At 34.4% G+C, this 20,960-nt stretch overlaps 3 protein-coding genes across 3 annotated transcripts; all 3 read left to right on the forward strand.

Annotated features, from left to right (window-relative positions):
* Positions 1 to 205: 205 nt before the first annotated feature.
* On the forward strand, positions 206 to 2,282 carry LOC122603712. Its single transcript, XM_043776493.1, has 3 exons — positions 206 to 363; positions 1,636 to 1,765; positions 2,198 to 2,282. The coding sequence occupies exons 1-3, from the start codon at positions 247 to 249 to the stop codon at positions 2,215 to 2,217; spliced, it is 267 nt and encodes an 88-aa protein (XP_043632428.1). The 5' UTR covers positions 206 to 246; the 3' UTR covers positions 2,218 to 2,282.
* On the forward strand, positions 2,239 to 3,555 carry LOC122603711 (probable UDP-arabinopyranose mutase 5). The gene has a single exon (XM_043776492.1). It carries the CDS (start codon positions 2,327 to 2,329, stop codon positions 3,368 to 3,370), a length of 1,044 nt encoding a protein of 347 aa, XP_043632427.1. The 5' UTR covers positions 2,239 to 2,326; the 3' UTR covers positions 3,371 to 3,555.
* Positions 3,556 to 10,994: 7,439 nt separating this feature from the next.
* On the forward strand, positions 10,995 to 19,691 carry LOC122603146 (protein LUTEIN DEFICIENT 5, chloroplastic). The gene is made up of 16 exons (XM_043775772.1): positions 10,995 to 11,129; positions 11,274 to 11,415; positions 12,733 to 12,949; positions 13,241 to 13,312; positions 13,447 to 13,557; positions 14,281 to 14,472; positions 14,557 to 14,718; positions 15,472 to 15,567; positions 16,225 to 16,326; positions 16,547 to 16,579; positions 17,028 to 17,108; positions 17,189 to 17,271; positions 17,822 to 17,953; positions 18,391 to 18,451; positions 18,582 to 18,647; positions 19,424 to 19,691. Exons 1-16 carry the CDS (start codon positions 11,033 to 11,035, stop codon positions 19,583 to 19,585), a joined length of 1,809 nt encoding a protein of 602 aa, XP_043631707.1. The 5' UTR covers positions 10,995 to 11,032; the 3' UTR covers positions 19,586 to 19,691.
* Positions 19,692 to 20,960: the final 1,269 nt, after the last annotated feature.

The raw sequence follows: 20,960 nt of genomic DNA on the forward strand, positions 1-20,960 counted from the left end.
CCTGTATCCATCTCCTCTAATAATCTCACTCATTATCAAGTGACATTAAAAAAAACTAAAAATTCATAACAGTTTAACCAACAAATAATATTTTAAAGTCAGGGACGACTAATGAATATTAAGAAAATTACAGGGACGTTATGTGTACTTTACTCTAAATAAATAAATAGAAAGAAAGAGCTTGGAAAACACTCGACAGAAAAAAAAATAGAGCGAAAAAAAAGGGAAAAATTAATTAACGAATGAATGAGAAACCCGCCTTCTTTGGTGTCACTTGCAATTGATGCAACTGTTTTGAATCTTCAAAATATTTATTCAGATCTTTCTTTTCTTCCTGATCATATCCTCATCGATCTCTTTCTTGTAAGTTTTTTTTTTTTTTTTTTTTTTTCTTTTCTTTTAATTTTCTTTTTAATTAAATAAAAGATAAATTAATTAATAATCATCCATCAAATTTTATATTTGTTGTTGTTCTTTTCTTAATCTACACCAACAATACTAAATCCCCGACAGGGCTGCTACAAAATTCATTAATTTGTTATTTTTATTGCTTTTTTTTTTTTTGTATATGTATCGATATGTTTCTTTAGGTGAATTTGAATAGTAATAATAATAATTATATCGAAATTGTTTTGAGTATTGAGATGTTTTTAGACGTCTTGGTTTTGCTATAAAAAAAGGATTAGTTGTGCAATTTTTATCTAAAAGTAATTAATGAAAGATGTTCATATAAAACGAAATAATATGATACATGTTTAATTAAGAAAATATATCGGTGGCTCATGTTGGTGGATATCGGTTGGTGGTGCTGGAAAGTGGTGATGTATCAGTATCATGGGTTGGAAAAGGAAGTCGATGTCACGCTTTTTTTAATTGGAATTGCTTAATTTGATGAGGAGTTGGGGTTTTCGGTTTTCCTGTATATTGTTACCGAGTAGTATAGATGGTGGGGAAAAATAGGTAAGTATCGAGAATTGGTCGTAAAGTTTAGGAACTCTTGGTTTTAAGGTTAACGTGAATAACGCTAGTATAAAGTTCCATTGGTGGAAGTTCTTATATTTTTAAGGTGAAGCTAATTAGGAAAACAATGTGTAAAAGGGAAGTTATAGGTCATGAGGTTCGACACTTGGAAGTAAGCTTGTGGGAGGGAAGAGGGGGATACAATGACTAGGCTACTGGTTTGTCTTTTGGCTAACGTGGATTAGTTAGACCATATTAACCGGATACAAAATGCATGGACCAGGATTTGAAACCTTGACCTTCGTCTAGTTAGTGCTGCATATCCATGACCACTAAGTCATATGATCTTGGGGCTGACAGAAACATTGTTTAACTATATGGAAACTAGTATTATCTTTTCAATAAAGAAAAGACAAGATACAAAACACTTGTGGACCGAAGGCAATAGTGTTCATTTTAGTTTGTGATAATGGGCTTATAGTTTCTTATACAAACGTCATAAACAAAATGTTGTAAGAACATAATTAGGCATCTTAAAATTGCAAATTTGAAGGGACGTTAGATGTACGAACATGTCATAGATGTCATCATTTTAAGTTATATATCTGAACTATCTGTGGGTAATTTTTAATTTGTCATGTGATGTTATGTGATTATAAATTTTCATTTTTTCAGAGAACCCTCAAGGCTGGGAAACTAACCCCGAGGATCTTGAAGATTTTTGTGGCAACCGAGAAGGAAGAAGTTCTCTCTATGATCCAAGGACTTAATATTCAGCTTGTTTTGACTCCTGTCCTTCCCACCAGTAAGTTTTGTTTTAGTTACTTATTTACTTACAGCCGGGTCTGTTTCTGTTATGTCCTATCCCTAAATGATAAGCTGTGTAAAATAGTTTAAAATTTTAGCCAACAGTAAAAGTAGTCAAATGGCTCAAAAGTTACCCAATTTGTAATGCTTAGAACTTCTGAAGTTCTTTTATATATTTATTTTGAAGATAATTATTGAAATAAGTTACTTTTTATACTAGTTATGTATAAACATATATTTTGAACATACAGTATACAGTGATTTGGTTTTACCCAACCTGAGCTGTTTCAACCCATGCCAAAAAGTACTCATTTTGACCCATTGACTAACCTGCCTGACCCTGCGATTTTGAACGCACCTAGTTTCAATCATCCAATTTACCTTGTTTTAGGTCTGACTTTTTTTATGACATATGAAACATGTGTGACAGGATGTTCAGACAAGTTCTAATTCCAACACAGCTGGCGCTCATTCACTTGATTCAAATAATATTGAGGTTCACAAAAAGAAGCTGTATTTGATTTTTCATTAGATCATCTTTTCTAGGATTTTTCACATTATGTCTCAAGTAACGATTGATAGCAATGAAGTTGACATCGTGATTGCTGCTTTCCATTCTGACCTTACCTCCTTCTTGGAGGAATGGAGGCCCATGTTTTCCCGATTTCATTTGATTATAGTCCAAGATCCTGACCTTAAAGAAGATCTGAAAATCCCTAAAGGTTTCAACGTTGATATCTACACCAAATCAGACATAGAAAAATTATTTACCTCTTCAGGTGTCTCCAAGTTTTCTGGATACGCCTGTCGCTTTTTTGGCTATCTTGTATCTAAAAGAAAGTACATAATATCACTTGATGATGACTGCAGTCCCGCTAAAGATACAAATGGTGATCTAGTAGACATTGTCACCCAACACATTACAAACCTGAAAACACCTGCAACTCCATTATTTTTCAACACACTTTATGACCCGTACAGGAAAGGAGCAGATTTTGTTCGTGGGTACCCGTTTAGCTTACGAAGTGGGGTCCCATGTGTTCTCTCATGTGGACTATGGCTCAATTTAGCAGACTATGATGCACCCACCCAAGCCTTGAAACCAGATCTTAGAAATTCACGATATGTTGATGCGGTTATGACTATACCCAAGTATTCATTGATGCCCATGAGTGGAATCAACATAGCATTTGACCGCGAGATTGTCGGTCCTGCGATTTTGCCAGCATTGAAGCTCACAAAAGAAGGGAAGTTCAGGTGGGAAACAATGGAGGACATATGGTGTGGACTCGTGGTGAAAGTCGTGTGTGATCATTTGCAATTGGGTGTGAAAACTGGAATTCCATATGTGTGGAGGAATGAAAGAGGAAGTGCAATCGATAGTTTGAAGAAAGAATGGGAAGGGGTTAAGTTGGTGGAGGAATTGGTTCCATTTTTTCAGACATTGAAGCTGTCTTCTGATGCGGTGACAGCAGAGGCTTGTGTGACAGAAATAGCCGCAGCCATAAAGAAGGGATCACATTCTGTGCTTGATGGTGCTGCTGATAACATAGTGGAATGGGTGAAGATTAGGAAGGAATTCGAGTCTCGTGTTTTGGGTTAAATTTAGTTGGTTTTGGTTTCTACATATGGGTGAACGATTTTGTTACTGAAAATGGCACAGGGTCTGAAAATAATTAGTGTAAGTTTTGTTGTTTTTGCTATTGGTATGATCTGTATGATGCTTTAACACTTGTATTTATTTGTTTGGTAATCGTTGATATTATGGTAATGCTATGAGTTGTTTCACGGTTCTGTCAGATTCTGCAATGCTTGAGAGCCTCCTTGAGTTTGTTGGTCCACCTGGTTCAGTTAGGTTTCTCTTATGCTTGGTGCATCAATTAGGTTAGTTTGGTTTCAGTATTCAGGGCCAGCGAAGTTAGCTGGAACCAAAAGGGCCTATTTATTTTTTATAAGCCGGTTCAAGTCTCTTGCTTTGAACTGCTCTAGAACGAAACCAAAGCCTAGCTGATTATCAATCAAATAAAATTTAATCAAATATAAGCAATTCTCTCTTTTTCCAACCATCAATTCTGTTCAAGGACAAGAAAAATTCATCAATAAGTCTTTACCAACTTTCCAAATTTATTTTTTCGTTTAGAAATCGGGACTAGAGTTCTACACATCAGTTTCAAGTACAATCTCTACCAAATTTGTCATGGTTATGTCATTTAAGAAAATGATTAATCAATCTAAACAAATCAGAGTTGATTATTAGGTTAATTTTTAGGTTGATGTATGATTACTCTTTTAGATTTATTGGTGTCAGGAACTTAACTATGGTCTTCTTCCCAAAAAACCAAAAGTCTTTTTAAGACCTAGCTAAAGCTGGAATGGTATAACTTTTTTTTTTTTCTTAAAATAGACAAAAATAAAATATTTCTGGCTCAAACCATCTACTCATACTATATAGGGGTGAGCAAAAACCGAACCGAAAACCCAAAAAACCATAAAAACCAAAAAGTCCAAACTGAAAAAACTGAAAACCAAAAAAACCAATGGTTTTAAGTTTTGATTTTCCAAAAACCGAATGTTATGGTTTGATTTTTGGTTTCATATGAAAAACCGAACCATAAACACCGAACCGAATGAAAAATATATATTGTTTATATTATTTTGTATTTATATCATTTTATACTCATTCTCATTAGATATGTTAATATGATTGATTAAAACCACAAGTCGTTAAAAACCGATTAAAACCGAAAATCCGAACCGAAAAAGACTCAAACCGAAAAAACCGAAAACCAATGGTTTTAGTTTTCAAAAACCAAATTAGAACGGTTCGGTTTTAGTCAAAAACCGACCCAAACCGAACCGTACTCACCCCTACTATAGTTTAAATATTTTGACTTGAACTCGTTGTTCTCGAGTATGTATTATGTGGCAGGGTAGTGTTTCGTTTAAGAAATACAAATATATATAAGATATTAATATTAATATACTTTGGACTTAAGATGACAACGGGAATAAAGCTCAAAGACTAAAATCAACATTTGGCTTATGGGATCATAATTAATCCCTGCCATTCTCACCCATTTTTTATTGTTCTTAATTTCATTCTAGACTTTTCAAAAGTGTGTTTATGTGTGTGGAAATAGCTATGGAAAATTGTTGATATGTTTCCATATTGTACTATTAAGCTTTGTTCATTTTTAGTTGATGCTTATTTTATAGGTGGTTCAAGACTTCAAGTGGGTAAAATAAAGAAAAAGATCGTTGTTGTTAAAGTATATTGTACGCAGTTAATCATCGTTTGTTTTGACGTTATAAAATTGTATCACGAAGTGGTTTTTTGGTGTTGAATAGATGTTTTAGTCTCTTCTAGTCTTTTGACTTTTGTTTAGGACATGATTGTAGAGATGGTTCAACAGTATTATAAAACTAGACAATCGCTTTAGGCCTCTCAAAACTCTAAGGCCTCAATTTTTTATATATTAAACTTAATGTTTGGATTTTGGACTAAGTATCGTTATATAACTTGCATTACAATAACACCCTTTTGGTTTTTGCATCAACATGTGCATTTTTTTTATTGCTAGTAGTTCAATATCAAAAGTCGAGATACTTTTTTTTTTTGCTTTTTTTTTTATTTTAATTTATATGATAATGAACTAAACCACCAAAATTAATTTCGTTTCAGGTCTTTAAAAACCTCAAGCCGTCACTGGATGGTTGTCAAACCCTCTTAAGATCGTAGAAATAATGTAAAAAGAATAGTTGTTCTAGTGATTGTGATTTGTGAATATATATTAGAAAAAGTGAGACTTGATAACTCAGTGAGCCATATATATAAATATATATTCATAATGAAGGCAAAATATCGTGTATATTTTGATTAAAAATATCAAAATTACTAATAATGTATGTGAAAATCCAGATATGTTAAGGTAAAATCTTTACATCCAAACTCACTAAATACGATATTAATAAAAACAATCACTCAACATTAAAAAACACATAACGACTTGAGATCTACAACCCCTGACATATGAGACTTAGTAGAAAATGAAACCAAACATTTTCAAACACACAAACTAACCCCCATACAACCTCTGAAACGACCTCAAACCACATTTAAAAACAATTTCGAGCATCCGAACTAAAGAGCCTGATCTTGACGACATTTTATACCTAATTAAAATAGTTGTCGCTGGGGTATCTCGAAGTCGTCATTTACAGGCCCATTAATATCGTCTGTCACTTGCTCGGTATCATCTGGCGTCATTAAGGTTGACGTCGATGGAGCTACATTGGGAACGAACCGATGACATATCCCTCCTGCGGTACGAGGAGGAAGCAGTCGCATGTTACGATACGAAGGTAGTCCGTGACAAAGGCTCCCGCAGTAAGGTGAAAAGGATAAAAATTGTTCCCCTATAATTTCAGGATTTGATCTTATCACTTGCAGCCAATAATTAAAGAAATTATACTCCTGGCTTTTATCATCAAAACTTAGATCTTGGCTTTCTCTCCAAGCCGAAATTCCCCTATAAAGGAGGAAGACCTTCGAAAGGATCACAACAACCCTCGTCTGCCTAGCATTATCATTCATAATGTGAGTCCCTGCACAAAATGTAAGGCAAATATAACAAGATATCAAGTAACCCGACTGACAAGTAATTCTGATCTACAGAAAGACTAGTTCAGAATTACGATCCAGATTTGGATATGAACACAAAGTAAATAAGAGAACAAGTGCTTGAAACTATATAAATAATATGTATAATCAAGTATTATGGCAAAGAGTCGAGATGTATTTTTCAATGTATTTTATTCATTAATATAAACAAAATACAAAGGTTGTTGCGGAACAAAGATAATCACACTTATGAAAATATCTAAACAACCTTTAAATACAAATGATCTAAACAACTAGGAAATACTCGTAAGAATTACTTAGAGTATATCTCACAAGTTGCAATGCCAAAGTTCCAAGCTCATTGCAAAAAGTGAGAAGCCTTGTATTTATATGCGAAGTCCATGATGATACGGACTAGGCTGTACAATACTTTGTTGGGATACATTTAAGGAAATCAATAAGATTCCTTAAATCGTATATTTTAATGTTAGGTGTGAAAGTCATTTGATGTGACATTTCACACTTTATTCCTAACCATTTGATTTAACCAAAAAGCTTTCCAGAGATAATGTTATTGTCTAGATAAAGCATGGTAAAGTAAAAAATGCTTCCTTGTAATCAGTGCAAAGTGGTGTAAGTACTTTACACTGAGCAGCTTCAGATCTTCAATCAGATAGAATCTCCTCAAAGCTCTGCTTCTTAGTGGATTCTCTTCTTTAGTCTTCACTCTTCAGTCTTCGACTTCAGAATGAATGTCTTCAGTTGGGCTGATCTTGATCTGAAGTGAAGCTTCAGAGAACTAATTCCGAAAGAGTCCTTAGAATTTCTGTACAAGTATTTTCTCTGAACTTCAAATATTTCTAAACAAATTTCACTTGGTCAATTTCTGACCTAACACATAAAAGACTCAATTAGTCAATTAGATCTTAAAACATATGTAAGGACCCAAGCCTTTTTAAAACAAAATCGAATAAAAATTTTGTTTTTTTTTTTTTTTTTGGTGTCCACTGCGGCGCAGTGAGACAAGACCACCTCCACTGCGGCGCAGTGGAAATTCTCTGCCAAAAGTGAAAGAAAGCTCACTGCGGCGCAGTGAGGCAGGACACACTCACTGCGGCGCAGTGATATATCTCGGCTAACATTAACCAAAAGCCCACTGTGGCGCAGTGAGCTAAAGCAGGCTCCCACTGCGGCGCAGTGGGGGCTACCTGCAGAAAACCACTTGTTCGAAATCAGGTTTTCCAACACATAACTCTAAAAGTTAAACCAAAACACCATTTCAACTTCAACATTTCCGAATACCAAAACATGACCTTTAGAGCATAAGTCACCCATACATTGAAATCATTCCTTTTAACAAGACTTTTGGCTACAAAATTTCACAAGCGGGTCAATAACCCTACTTGGGTAATTGTCAAGTTAGTTACAAATTCTACCATTACTAAAGTTTCCAACGCAACTACAACCTTTCAGGAGTTCATCCAAAAATAATTTGACCAAAGAACATGTATCAAAAGCCAATGGGTATCAAAAGGGACCATCTACCCAAATTATCCAAATGCCAACCTTCCAAATGGCAAGAGCTTCCAAATTCTAACTTCACTCGATCACTTCTTTACCTTTGCTACTACCAACTCCTATAAAAGAGTTAAACAACTAAAACATAAGCAACGCTTAGTGAATGCATACACATATAATCATAATCATGTCATTTCAAATTTGTGCATCAAGCACCATATAAGCCTAGCAAGCTAGCCTTTTCATACATTTCAAACAACATACATTCATTTTCAACATGGCCATGGATAGTTTGGCTAGCAGGAATTTACCCACCTACTAGCTCTTATAAACAAATTGACTAGTAGGAATTTACCCACCTACTAGTTCTAACAAACAACTATCAAATGGGTCATAGGAATTTACCCACCTATGACCTCTAGTAACAAGAACATGATTATATGCATATACACTTACCATAAACTTGGCTAGTTAACACAACAAGGCTACAAGATCGACAATTTAATCTTCAACACCTATACAAGAGTAATCACATATCATTTATGAGTTCCATGACTCAACTACTTACATTCAACAACTCTAAGATTATGGTGTTTGGCTACTAAACACTTTCTAACAAATCTTCAATTTCTCAAAATAAAGCTTTATTTGATAAACACTAGCCAAACACCATGAGATTCTTACCAAAGGGGATTCTCACTAACAACAAATTCTTTTAAATCAATAATCCATATATTATTCAAATTTAGTTAGGGTTTTACTTGAATACCCCAATAGCAAAAACCCCAACTCTAAGGCTAAGAACCCTAATTTTAAATGACAAATCAAACTAAGGTTATGAAATCTATACCTCAAGAATGGGAAACAAAGAATTAGGGTTTTCAAATTGGAATTCTTCCTCTTTTTCTTCTTTAAAGAATCGGTCACCACCCCTCCAAGGAAACCCCAAATTTCAATTCTAACACAATAGGAGATGATTATTGTTATTGCTTTTAAGATTAAACTTCTTCAATTTGAGTTTCTATTGCATGAACCATGGAAGGATTTTGAGAAAATAGAGTAGTTAGAAGAGAAAAGAGCTTGAGTGGGAAAACATGAATCATCAACTTAGTGGCTGGCTTTTCTCTCTGCTAGCCACGTCCCATATTGTATTTTGTGGGTAAAATACCCGCTAGCCACTAAAGTTCCAACTAAATTAATCCCTTAACTTAAAACAAAGTACTAGGAAATTAATTTAATGTCAAAACTACAAAAAGGTTAATTTTCTATTACCTTAAAATACTGGGATGTTACAAATCTCCCCCACTTAGAATCGATCACGTCCCCGTGATCCATGCCATATGCAAAGACGGGTAGTAAACCAACATGTCATGCTCTGTTTCCCACGTATACTCGGAGTTCTTATGATGCTTCCATTGTACCTTGAACGTTCGTACCGTCTTATTGTTTATCTTTCTCAATTCTTCTTCAACAATCGCCACCGGTTCCTCAACGTAAGTTAGCTTCTTGTCTAGTTCAATTTCTTTCAATGGAACACACGTTGCATCATCGACAAGACATTTTCGGAGTTGTGAAGCATGAAAAGTGTTATGAATACGAGATAACTCTTCGGGTAGCTCCAATTGGTAAGCCACTTTGCCAACTCGTGCAAAAATCCAAAACGGGCCAATGAATCGTGGACTCAACTTTCCACGTTTGCGAAATCGTAGCAAGCCCTTCCATGGAGACACCTTTAACATAACTCGATCACCAACCTCAAACTCAATGGGCCTTCTTCTAACATCGGCATACGACTTTTGTCTATCTTGAGCCGCCTTAAGTCTTTCACGAATCTCGTCTATCTTTTGTGTAGTTTCAAGAACGACATCAGTTCCTCCTAATTCCCATTGTCCCACTTCTCCCCAACAAATGGGAGTCCGACATCTTCTACCATAAAGCATTTCGTATGGTGGCATCTTAATGCTAGAATGGTAGCTATTATTGTACGAAAATTCCGCCAAAGGTAAGTATACATCCCATGGTCCTCCAAAATCAATAATGCATGCTCGTAACATATCTTCCAATGTTTGGATGGTTCTTTCACTTTGACCATCCGATTGTGGATGATATGCGGTACTAAAATGTAACTTAGTACCCATATCTTCATGAAACTTCCTCCAAAAACGGGAGGTAAATCGAGTATCTCTATCCGAAACAATAGAGACGGGGATGCCATGCCGAGCTACAACTTCTTTCACATATATATCGGCTAGGACTTCGGAAGATGATGACTCATGGATGAGCAAAAACAAGGCACTTTTCGTTAACCGATCTACAACCAAAAACATCCAGCATCACCCTTTTTTAACCTAATCTTGGTTTGGTGTACAATCACGAACCTTTGTTGTTGCATTGGGTTTGGGTTTTATATGTATAGTGGATTATTATATTAAAAATTTTAAAGTGCAGTTTTTATTAAAATGAGAAATGTTAATTTGAAACTAAAATTTTCGTGAAAATTAGAAAACTGGCCAAAACACACCGTGATCATTTGTTTTTAAAAAACACGTAAAAACACATTGTGTTAAATTTCAAATCACTATATATTCGGCCAATTTTTGTTTTTACGTACTATTAAAGATACACTGTGATTTAAAAATTAACATAATGTAAACTTAGTTTCAAATCATAATGTGTTTTTTGCCCCTTTTTTAGTTTTCATAAAAATTTTAGTTTTTAAATAATAACTAGAGATGAATGTGATTTTTGATTTACCTTACTTTGTTGATGTGTTTGTAATTTGTTGGTTTGATTATTACATCGATATCTATTTATTAATCCGAAAATAATCGGATGTTAGGCTAAAAGCTAAATATTGTCCTGCTGGAAATGGCATCCGGAAGGTAGTGAAGTACTCATCATTTTCCAAAATTTAAAGATTCCATCGTTGTCTCTTTGTCCTTCACTTCGATTAGTTCAATATACTATACGTTTTAAACACATACACACACACTACTTGCTTTTTATTTATTTTTATTTTATTTTTTTGAATAAAACACACACTACTTATAAAACCAACCAAAAAACACTATATAATATCCTCTTTCATTTTCTTTGTCACTGTATTTTGTCTGTCTGTTGTAAACTATGTCTGCCAGTTTAACATCCCTTCAATTTCCCTCCTTATATCTCCAATCCAACAACAAATTCAACCTTAAATCTTCTTCAGTTCCTAAATTCAATGGTGGGTTTTGTTTGTTTTTGATTAGGCAACATGGGTTCTTTTTCTTTTTAACAAAAAAAGTTTAATAATTTATATAATTAGTTATTTATTTATTAGAAGTTGTGGATTATGTATATATTTGTTTGACATGTGATTTTGTTGCAGGGGTTTCAGGGAGATGTGGGATTAAATGCTCTTCTTCAAATGGAAGAAAACCCAATTCTGATTTTAGTGAAGAAGAGAAACGGCGTCGGGCCGAGTTATCGGCCCAAATCGCTTCGGGGGCATTCACTGTTGAAAAGCCTAGGTATATTACTATTTTTTCCATTTACTTTGTGGGTGTTTGAATTTTGTAATCTGAATTATTAAGAATTTTTTACATTTACTTGCCATTGTAATGGAATGACTTTCTGTGAGTAATTATATGAAAAAAAACATTTCATGAAAAAAAAAAGTTAGTGGGCTTTGAGTTAGTGGGTGTTGAGTTAGTTTGAACATTGTCTTCCACATACTGTTATGCTTTTCTAATTATTGTAGATCAAAAGAAGTAATTTTGCGGAAATAAGAATTCGTATAAATTACAATTGGTGTACTTTTTTAAGTTAACTCAATATCTGTTTTACCCTTTTAGATAAAATACAGTTTTACGAATGTATAATCAGCACAATTGTGTGATGAGTGTGATTACTCGAAATTTGGTAAACTGTTTTTGTGTGGACAATTATCTTGGGATTAACGTAAGTAGATAAGTGTACAATAGCTTTGGACCGGCAGGGGTATAAATTAGCTAATTATACTTTTGATTGTGATTAGGCTGCGGGTGTACATCACTACCATACTAGGACGTGAAATTTTAAGGATTAGTTTAATGCTTTCTTAAAAATACTTAGGTATCGTGGTCGGATGTTGTTTCTTATGGTAAAAGAAGAAGAAAGAAAGTCTTGATCTTACATAGAAATGGAAATACAGTTATGGAAGGTGTTGTACCACCTTTATCCTTAGAAGAAAAGGAAAATTTCGGCAAATAATTTACTAATCAAAATCAAAGTGTCAATGATTTTTAAACATTTCTAAACGAAAGTTATTAAGTATAGCAAATGAAAGATTCAAACAATCCTGGGATTGTATATGTGATGTAATTTATAAAGATTCTCAATTTGAATGGTAGTCCATTTGATTTTGGAAGTCAAGAGATAGGTAGATGATGAATACAAATTTGCTCTTACTGCTTGTTAAGGATTTTGCCGCATTTTTTTAAATAGGTGTTCTGCCTCATGTATCTGTTATTTTATTTGTTCCACTGATTAGATATATTTCATGAATATGTTTGACTACTATCCAAATATCTGAAATGCCTTTACATTTGTTCCAAATAATGTTATAATTATTAATCGACAAAAAGAAATTTTCTGTACTGAAAATGTCCCAAAAAGGAAATGTTAACTTGGGAAGTATGGCATTTATGGGACGGAAAGCGTACTATTCTTCTTCATGTCATGTCATGTCATGTGTTAATGAACAGGTGTTTCAATATCATGTTCGCATGATTTATTACCAATATGCCCATGTGCGTACATAGTAAAATGTTTGTTCTTATTGGTAATGTTTGTTTCATGAAACACAGTTTCGGATCGTTGTTGGTGAGTAGTTTAGCAAAATTGGGCTTGCCTTCAGATTTTCTTGAACCTTTATCAAGTTTGATAAATTCTGGTGAAAGTTATCCAAAGATTCCAGAGGCAAAAGGAGCAATTAGTGCCATTAGGAGTGAGGCGTTTTTCATCCCCTTGTATGAACTTTTTCTTACATATGGTGGAATTTTCAGGTTGACTTTTGGTCCCAAGGTTTGACTCCTTCATAATATCTTTGCTTCTTTTGTCATATAGTTGGTAATCTCAACCATTAACTTATGAATGGTTTGATCTCGGTCATTATCTTTTAGGTATAAATTAATAATTTAATGTTTGACTCACTAATTTTCGATGAAGTTAAAAGAATATTTGTAAACGGTGGTTCGGGACCACTGAACCGCATCATACTAACTATGACACGTTTTGACCCATTAACTAACTTGCTCATTTTGCCAACTCTAGTAAAATGTGTGCTATTGTTGAGATAGTTGTCTTTTGTTGCAGTCTTTTCTGATTGTGTCGGATCCGAACATTGCAAAACACATATTGAAAGACAATGCAAAGGCATATTCAAAAGTAAGCATCTGTCTTTCTTTTTACTTATATGTTTCTGGTTTACATCTTTATCCCCCATATCTCGTTAATATTAAAAAACCTAAACTGATTATCTTATACTAACAAGGTACACAAATTTGATAATTGATATTTAGGGTATATTAGCCGAAATTCTAGAATTTGTAATGGGAACGGGACTAATTCCAGCTGATGGGGAGGTCTGGCGAGTCAGACGACGGGTTATTGTACCAGCACTACATCTCAAGGTACAACTGCCTCGTTATTGTACCAGCACAAAACTTTTACTTATACTTATTAATTAATTAGTAATTATTATAGATAGAATTCTCAGTGACACACTGGGTGGGTCAGACGAGTTCTGATGGGTATGGCTGACCTGCCTACACTTTCTTTGTCCTATTTTATTTTAGTTTTAAATAAAAAACTCTTAATATATAATTTCAGGGTGGATGGAAATGGGTTGGGTTAGGCTTTAACCTGTTTAAACCATATCTGCTCTCAGTTAAAGAAGTTTTTATTAGCCCAAGTAATTAAGACCTTCCAGACAATCCAATAAAAAGTATAGTTTGTTTAGTCAACTATATATTTTTGTTATTACTCTTTTAAATAATACATTTATTGTTTGAAAAGAGTAAAAAGCAGACGAATATAGAATGACCCAAATCGACCGGAACTGTTCCATTTGGAGCTGTATTTGCCACTTTTAATGTATGGGAGGTGATATGCACACAACAAAAGTGGTCCATACACAACAGATACAATTAGTATAGTGCACCATGTACATGTATGTTTGCATTAAAGTGTTGTGCTTGAAGAACGTTATTGTGTATATACCACTTCCTTTAATGTATAGGTTAAATTCCCTCATGTACTACTAGTTAGCTACACATTTTTTCTCTTTCTTAGTTTACTTCATTAAGTAATAGTAGATAGGATTCACGCTATCTATAAGTGACTTTCAATTGTAGTATGTAGCAGCAATGATTAGCCTGTTTGGAGATGCCACTGATCGCCTATGCAAAAAACTTGATGCTGCTGCATACAATGGAGAGGATGTAGAGATGGAATCACTTTTTTCACGTTTGACATTAGATATTATTGGGAAAGCAGTATTTAATTATGATTTTGATTCATTGACCACGGATAATGGTATCGTGGAGGTATGTTGAACTTTAATTTAGGTAGATTTTTCCTTTATCTTTTCTTTGATTTTTTGCTCATGTGAAATGATTGTCTTAGACCAGGCAGTATACACAGTATTGAGAGAAGCAGAGGATCGAAGTGTATCCCCTATTCCAACGTGGGAGATTCCAATATGGAAAGATATCTCACCGAGACAGAAGAAGGTTAATGGAGCCCTTAAGCTAATCAACACAACCCTGGATGATCTAATTGCAATTTGCAAGGTGAAGCTTCTAATGATTTCCGTTATTGTGGGGACATTAGTGGGTTGAGTGGGCTGGGTAAATGGTCAACATGGATAAATTTTCCAAAATGGCCCAGATCAGGTTAGGATAATTGTATGAATAATATACTAAATTGTGATTAAGAAGCTGTTATTATAATATTAATCCATGTATTTCTTTATATTATGGTAAAATAATGATTCAAATGGGTCTAGTTGGTTAAGTATCATGTTTAAAACGTTTCACTGAAAATGCGTAATGTTCTTAGGATGGTTCAAGTTGGTTGGGTTGGGTTGGGTTGACTCTCTAACACTTATGATTAAAAAGCTATATTATAGAATAATGATCTGATAATCTTCGAATAGAAGTAATTTGAGCGGTTGTAAATAATTGGATATATTTCAGGCAAGTGTTAATTTGTTTTTGTTTAGCTATGTTTTAGATGAATCGTGATGTTGATTAGATATGTTAGAATATCAGTTAATTGTCTTAAATGCCCCTCATATTGGAATCATTTTGGTTCAAAACAAAATTCTCTTATTATAGTAATTCTATAAGTTTATTTAGAATGGAAATGTAGTAAATTTATGGGTTACAAATTTAATGGAATCATAAAGAACTCACCCATTCCAAAGTTGAAAGAATCTCGTTTGACTTTGATTGTATTTTATATTCACTGTAATTGGAGAACCAGTGATTTTGATTGCATTTGATATTTCAACATTATTTCGTCTTATGTACATCTATATTCAGAGGATGGTTGATGAAGAAGATGTAGATTTTAATGAGGAGTACATGAACGAAAATGATCCAAGTATTCTCCATTTCCTGTTGGCGTCAGGAGACAATGTATGATTTATTTATCGTCTTGGTTTAAGGTGGCATTTGGGTGGGATGGTCAGGACACGGGACTCGTTCAGGTCAAAGCAAGTATTTTTGTGGTTGGGTCAGGCTAGTGTAAACAGTTTTTGGCCTGTTATTTTTGCAATAGAAATACATTTATATCTATATCTATACTTCTATACTTCATAATAAAAATTATCACACCCCACGATTATAATATGTGTTACACAATAGTTACATATGAAAGTACTAAATTGCCCTTAATAAACACCCACTATGGAAAGAGTTTTTATAAATTACCAAATTTGCCCTTAATGAATTAATTTACACTTTAAACCCTTATTTAATAATCAACACTTTAAGCCCTTATCTTCTAAAATATTCAGCACCACCAATAGTACCGTCACCGACACCACTAGACCGCTGTCCCCGCCACTGCCGCCACATTGCGCGGGTACCATGCTAGTTTTTTTAATCTTTTGATCCATCTGGCCCGTTTTCCTTACAACTGTTGTTTCTTAAGTTTTACCCATTTGACCCATAAGAAATCAAGCATAACCCAAATCATCGTATTCATAAGTCAGAGGGTCGGAATTTGCCGCCTCTAACCAATTTCGTGGTTGATAGTTGTAAATTGTAATCTATTGTATTTGTAATGTGTAGGTATCGAGCAAGCAACTTCGGGATGATTTGATGACAATGCTTATTGCAGGACATGAGACGACTGCTGCAGTATTGACATGGACCTTTTATCTTCTTTCCAAGGTACCTCAATACTACTTCTGTTCTGAAGAGTCCTGCATGGATTCTTTTTGAAATTTCATGTGGGATCACGCAATAAGTTCATTTTTATCTTTTATAAAAATTCTTATTTATCATGTCTCTTCTAGTCTCCTCCTTTATTTACATTTAAATAAGCATGCAAGAGAGTACATCTAATGTTGTTTCTAGCATTGTGATTATGGCTACTTTGCTTATGTTGCAGGAACCTAGTGTCATGTCCAAGCTTCAAAATGAGGTTAGTTGGCAAATAGATTGTGGTTAGCAGTGACAAGTCTGATCCATTGACTTTTGAATGGCTCGATGCGAGTTCTATGTTATATTCAATGGGTCAAATGGGTAAAATAATGCATTAATCCTCATAAGCCATTTTATTTATAAAAAACTGGATAGATTATGATTTTAATAAAATTGTTGTAATCATATTTAGACAGTAGTTATTTATGAATTTATTTTTAGTTGGTGGCCAAAAGGTGTTTGATAAACATTCTAACCTGTCTCCAAACTTTACCATTTTAACTAGAAGCTGTTTTGACCTGTTAATCAATCTGACCATCTTACCTTCTCTGTTGGTGATCACTCCCTCTCAAGGGCCGGAGGATGCTCACAATATAGAAATCTAAACCTCAATTCAGTTATTGAATACAAAACATTGAATTTTGACTAACTGATGACATGCTTGTCAGGTTGATGCAGTTCTAGGTGATAGATTTCCAACGATGGAAGACATGAAGAAACTTAAATATACAACTCGAGTGATTAATGAAGTAAAGAACAATTATATGTTGGTGACTGAAGCATACATGATTAGTGTTGTTCCCTAACATTCTATTAATATTGATTGCAGTCCTTGAGGCTCTACCCACAACCACCTGTTTTGATACGCCGTTCCCTCGAAGATGATGTCCTTGACAAGTATCCAATTAAAAGGTTTTACTTACGTAACTTGGTTTCCTTACGCATGTGCCTATCCCTTATTTAAGTTATGTAACTTGGTTCTCTTTGTTCTTTTCCATGTCAAATGTGTAATACTTACTATTAACAGAGCCAGAAAATTATTGAGGGGCAAAATGTACAGGCTGATAATTATCTCCCTGCAGGCAGTTTTATCACATTATCACCTGATTTTTTTATATAAAAGGTGTTAAACTTAGAGTATTAACTGCTGCAATCTACGGGATGCGGACCCACTAACTCCACTGAGTCCCACCTTTGTTTATGTTTTTTTTGTTACACTTTTTCGGAGATGTCAAAATGGGTTATTTTTTGTATAGGTATCGGGTTGAAACAGGTGAAATGGTTAGCAGTTTTGCTCCATAGTTCTACATATCTTAAGCTATTTTCATACCCGTTTAATTTGCTAGAGATTAATAAATAACTCTAATTAACTGATTTACTAGTAAATGAGTCGGAGTCCACCTTTGATATTAAGGCCTTTGCAAGATCAAGTTTCTAATAATTCTTATTTGTATGTTGATAGGGGTGAAGACTTCTTCATCTCTGTTTGGAATCTTCATCGCTCTCCTACACATTGGGTAGATGCAGATAAGTTTAATCCCGAAAGATGGCCTTTAGACGGACCAAATCCCAACGAGAGCAACCAAAACTTCAGGTACATTTGTGTTTGTAGAACGTTAGTTATTGCATTTAAGTTTATTCTAAGAAAAAACAATAAGTATAATGATTGTTTCTTTCATGTTCTTGCACTAGCATGCTTCACAATAAAAAGAAAACTTCAGCTATAAAATCTTCAAGCTCACGCAATAATATCAATCAGATTCTTTTTGTCTTAGTATTATTAAGCTGATTAACAAACTTTATTTAGGTGTAAAAATTGAAAGGTCATAATTTGTGAACTCAAACAATACCATCAACTAGTGAGTATATAGAATGGAGAGATTCCTCTTTAACTGAACTGAAGTTATATGGCTGTAAGAGTTGAAGTATTCATTCGGAAAATTCTTTTGTTGAGGGATGCTCACTTTGTTGATGCTTAAGTATGATTATGTCGACAAAATGAGTCATTTCATACGTTGATAACTGTTTCAGTTACTTGCCTTTTGGTGGTGGACCAAGGAAATGCGTTGGTGACATGTTTGCTTCGTTTGAGGTAAGCTTCATAATAACTACGACCAATTATCTATGCCCTTCCTCAGCTAGTCATTATGCTTTAAAATTTCTGAGTGTCGTATGAAAGTAAAGTCTAAGCCCTTTTTTTTCATATAAACTTATGTTCGCAGGCGATAGTAGCAGTTGCGATGCTTGTTCGTAGATTTAACTTCCAAATGGCATTGGGAGCTCCGCCAGTAAGTCAATTTTTTCTTTGTTATATAAAATCTGATTCCCTCCCAATAAAATTAAGTGCATTTAAACAAGTTACATCATTATATGATCAAGTTACATCATTATATGATAATATCTTATAAGTACCATGGTTATAAAAGAAGTCCGCTTTGACCTTAAAGTTAGATGGACTATTCACATGAATATATAGCGTAATTGTGTTGCAAAATAGACGCATTACGCTACAGTAAAAATGAAAAAGAAATGTTTGTTGGGGGGGGTGGGGGGTGGGGGGGGTGGTTTGGAAACAAATGAAAAATGTGTGATCGTCTTTGGCATCGCATAAATTTTTTTGTTTTTGGGGGGCTGTTATAAGTTTGTAACTAATAGAGCTGACAGTTTTGATCAACTTGCTTATCAATTGATATATCTGGGTTGTGATTGACCTTAAACATGTCAAATGGTTGAAACAAGTTAAACGTCGCTCAAAGTCATTATTTAATGCATACAAACCTCCCAAATCAATTTTTTCAAAGCTGTAACTGTAACTGCAACTGTATATTGTTGCATAAATCCTTATTAATTAATCCAGCATGTTTTGACCTAAAAGTGATGCATTTCATCCCCACCTGTTTAAACACGATACTCAAACTGCCATCTTGCCATTCCATAATCATTCATATGTAAACAAAAAAGAAAAAGAAAAAAAAAAGGTAATTGGATGGGAACCTCCTGATCCCATGATCATTCATGTGTGGACACAATACCTTACGGAAGCAAAAAACTGTTTCTTTCTTAGGTTAAAATGACGACTGGGGCAACAATTCACACAACAGAAGGTTTAAACATGACAGTAACACGGAGAATGAAGCCTCCAATTGTCCCAACCCTGGAGACCCAAAGTTTGGGAAACACAGAATCCTCCATAAACATTTCTGAAGCTGATCCAGTTGTCAGTTGAAATATGTTATTCTTTCAATTTACATACACCATCTGATACGGAACAAGAAGAAAAAGGGGGAAAAAAAACTATAATATAGCAATTCCATATTTATAATGCCACTAAATGAATGCACTTCTAATACATATTGCGGTAGAATGGTTTGGTTATAATGGGTGAGATTTCTGCAAGTGATACCATATCTCTAACCATTCAGCTGCGTAAACTTGACACGTTCATTGGCAATGGTGTTAAAGTAAATGCAGGATTCTGTTTATGAACCTTGGTTTGTACTGTAGTTCAAGTATAATTCGACTTAAAATTCACCAGGGTAAACTATACCCAAAAAAAGTATAATTCGACTCTATTTTGGAAGGCTAAATGGACAATTTCATATATTCAGACATCTATGTTCACTCTTCGAAGAATCTTAATGAAATTTCAATGGCGCTCTAGACGACAAATGTAATAGATATTATGATTTGATGTCTCAAGGACCTCAATATACTGTCATACACAGAAAGTTACAAGAGATATTATTTCGCTCAACACTTTGTGTCGCGATTCGATAGCAGTGGTCTAGAATACGTTGTCTTAACGGGGTCCGCCCTAAAGAGCTCTCTCGAAGTAGAAATGCCTATTTCAAATACCTGATGGGGGAAATTCCCCTACTAATTTGCCCGAAGGCACGACAATTAATAGGGATAAATCTTGCCCCCTCAGACTTGAACATGGATAATTGGGTATACCCAAGCCAAGATTTCATAAAGGGACTTAATTTCTATGTCCCTTAAGGCTTAAACACAAGACCTCATGCAAGGGGAATGATCTTTCAACCATTGAGCTAAGGCTCAAAGACTCTTCATCGCCTTCGACTACCGCCACCACAACCACTTTCTACCTATTACTCTCAATTTTCAACCACCATTGCCACTGTACATCTATTCATCGCCTTTAACTACCACCACCACAACCACTTTCCACCATTGTCACCACACCACCATTGTTTGACCACCGTCGTCATTGTACTTCCTTTCATCTTTGGTTTTCCGCCACCTATCACCACCACCACACCTCTGTATAAATAAGTGTGAAGACCTGGATATAGATATAGATCTCATATTTGTAAACTTTATCTATATGATTATCTGAGCTTTGTAGACTCCTAGATCTATAGATATACAAAAAGAAACCGACCCAGATCCAAAAGCAATAAATTCATAAATTTCGATTTGAGCCATGTATATAAAAAGGTTAGATGATGATCAAGAATTTGTTGGTTTACGAAGTTAAAATGGTGTTATGTGTATGAAAAAATGAAACTTAGGTTGGAATGTGGGTTCCACCAATAGACTAATTTTTTTTGTCTTCAAAGAAACAAAAAAATAATAATAAA

This window comes from Erigeron canadensis, chromosome 6, assembly GCF_010389155.1.
Source record: "Erigeron canadensis isolate Cc75 chromosome 6, C_canadensis_v1, whole genome shotgun sequence".
Taxonomy (NCBI): Eukaryota; Viridiplantae; Streptophyta; class Magnoliopsida; order Asterales; family Asteraceae; genus Erigeron; species Erigeron canadensis.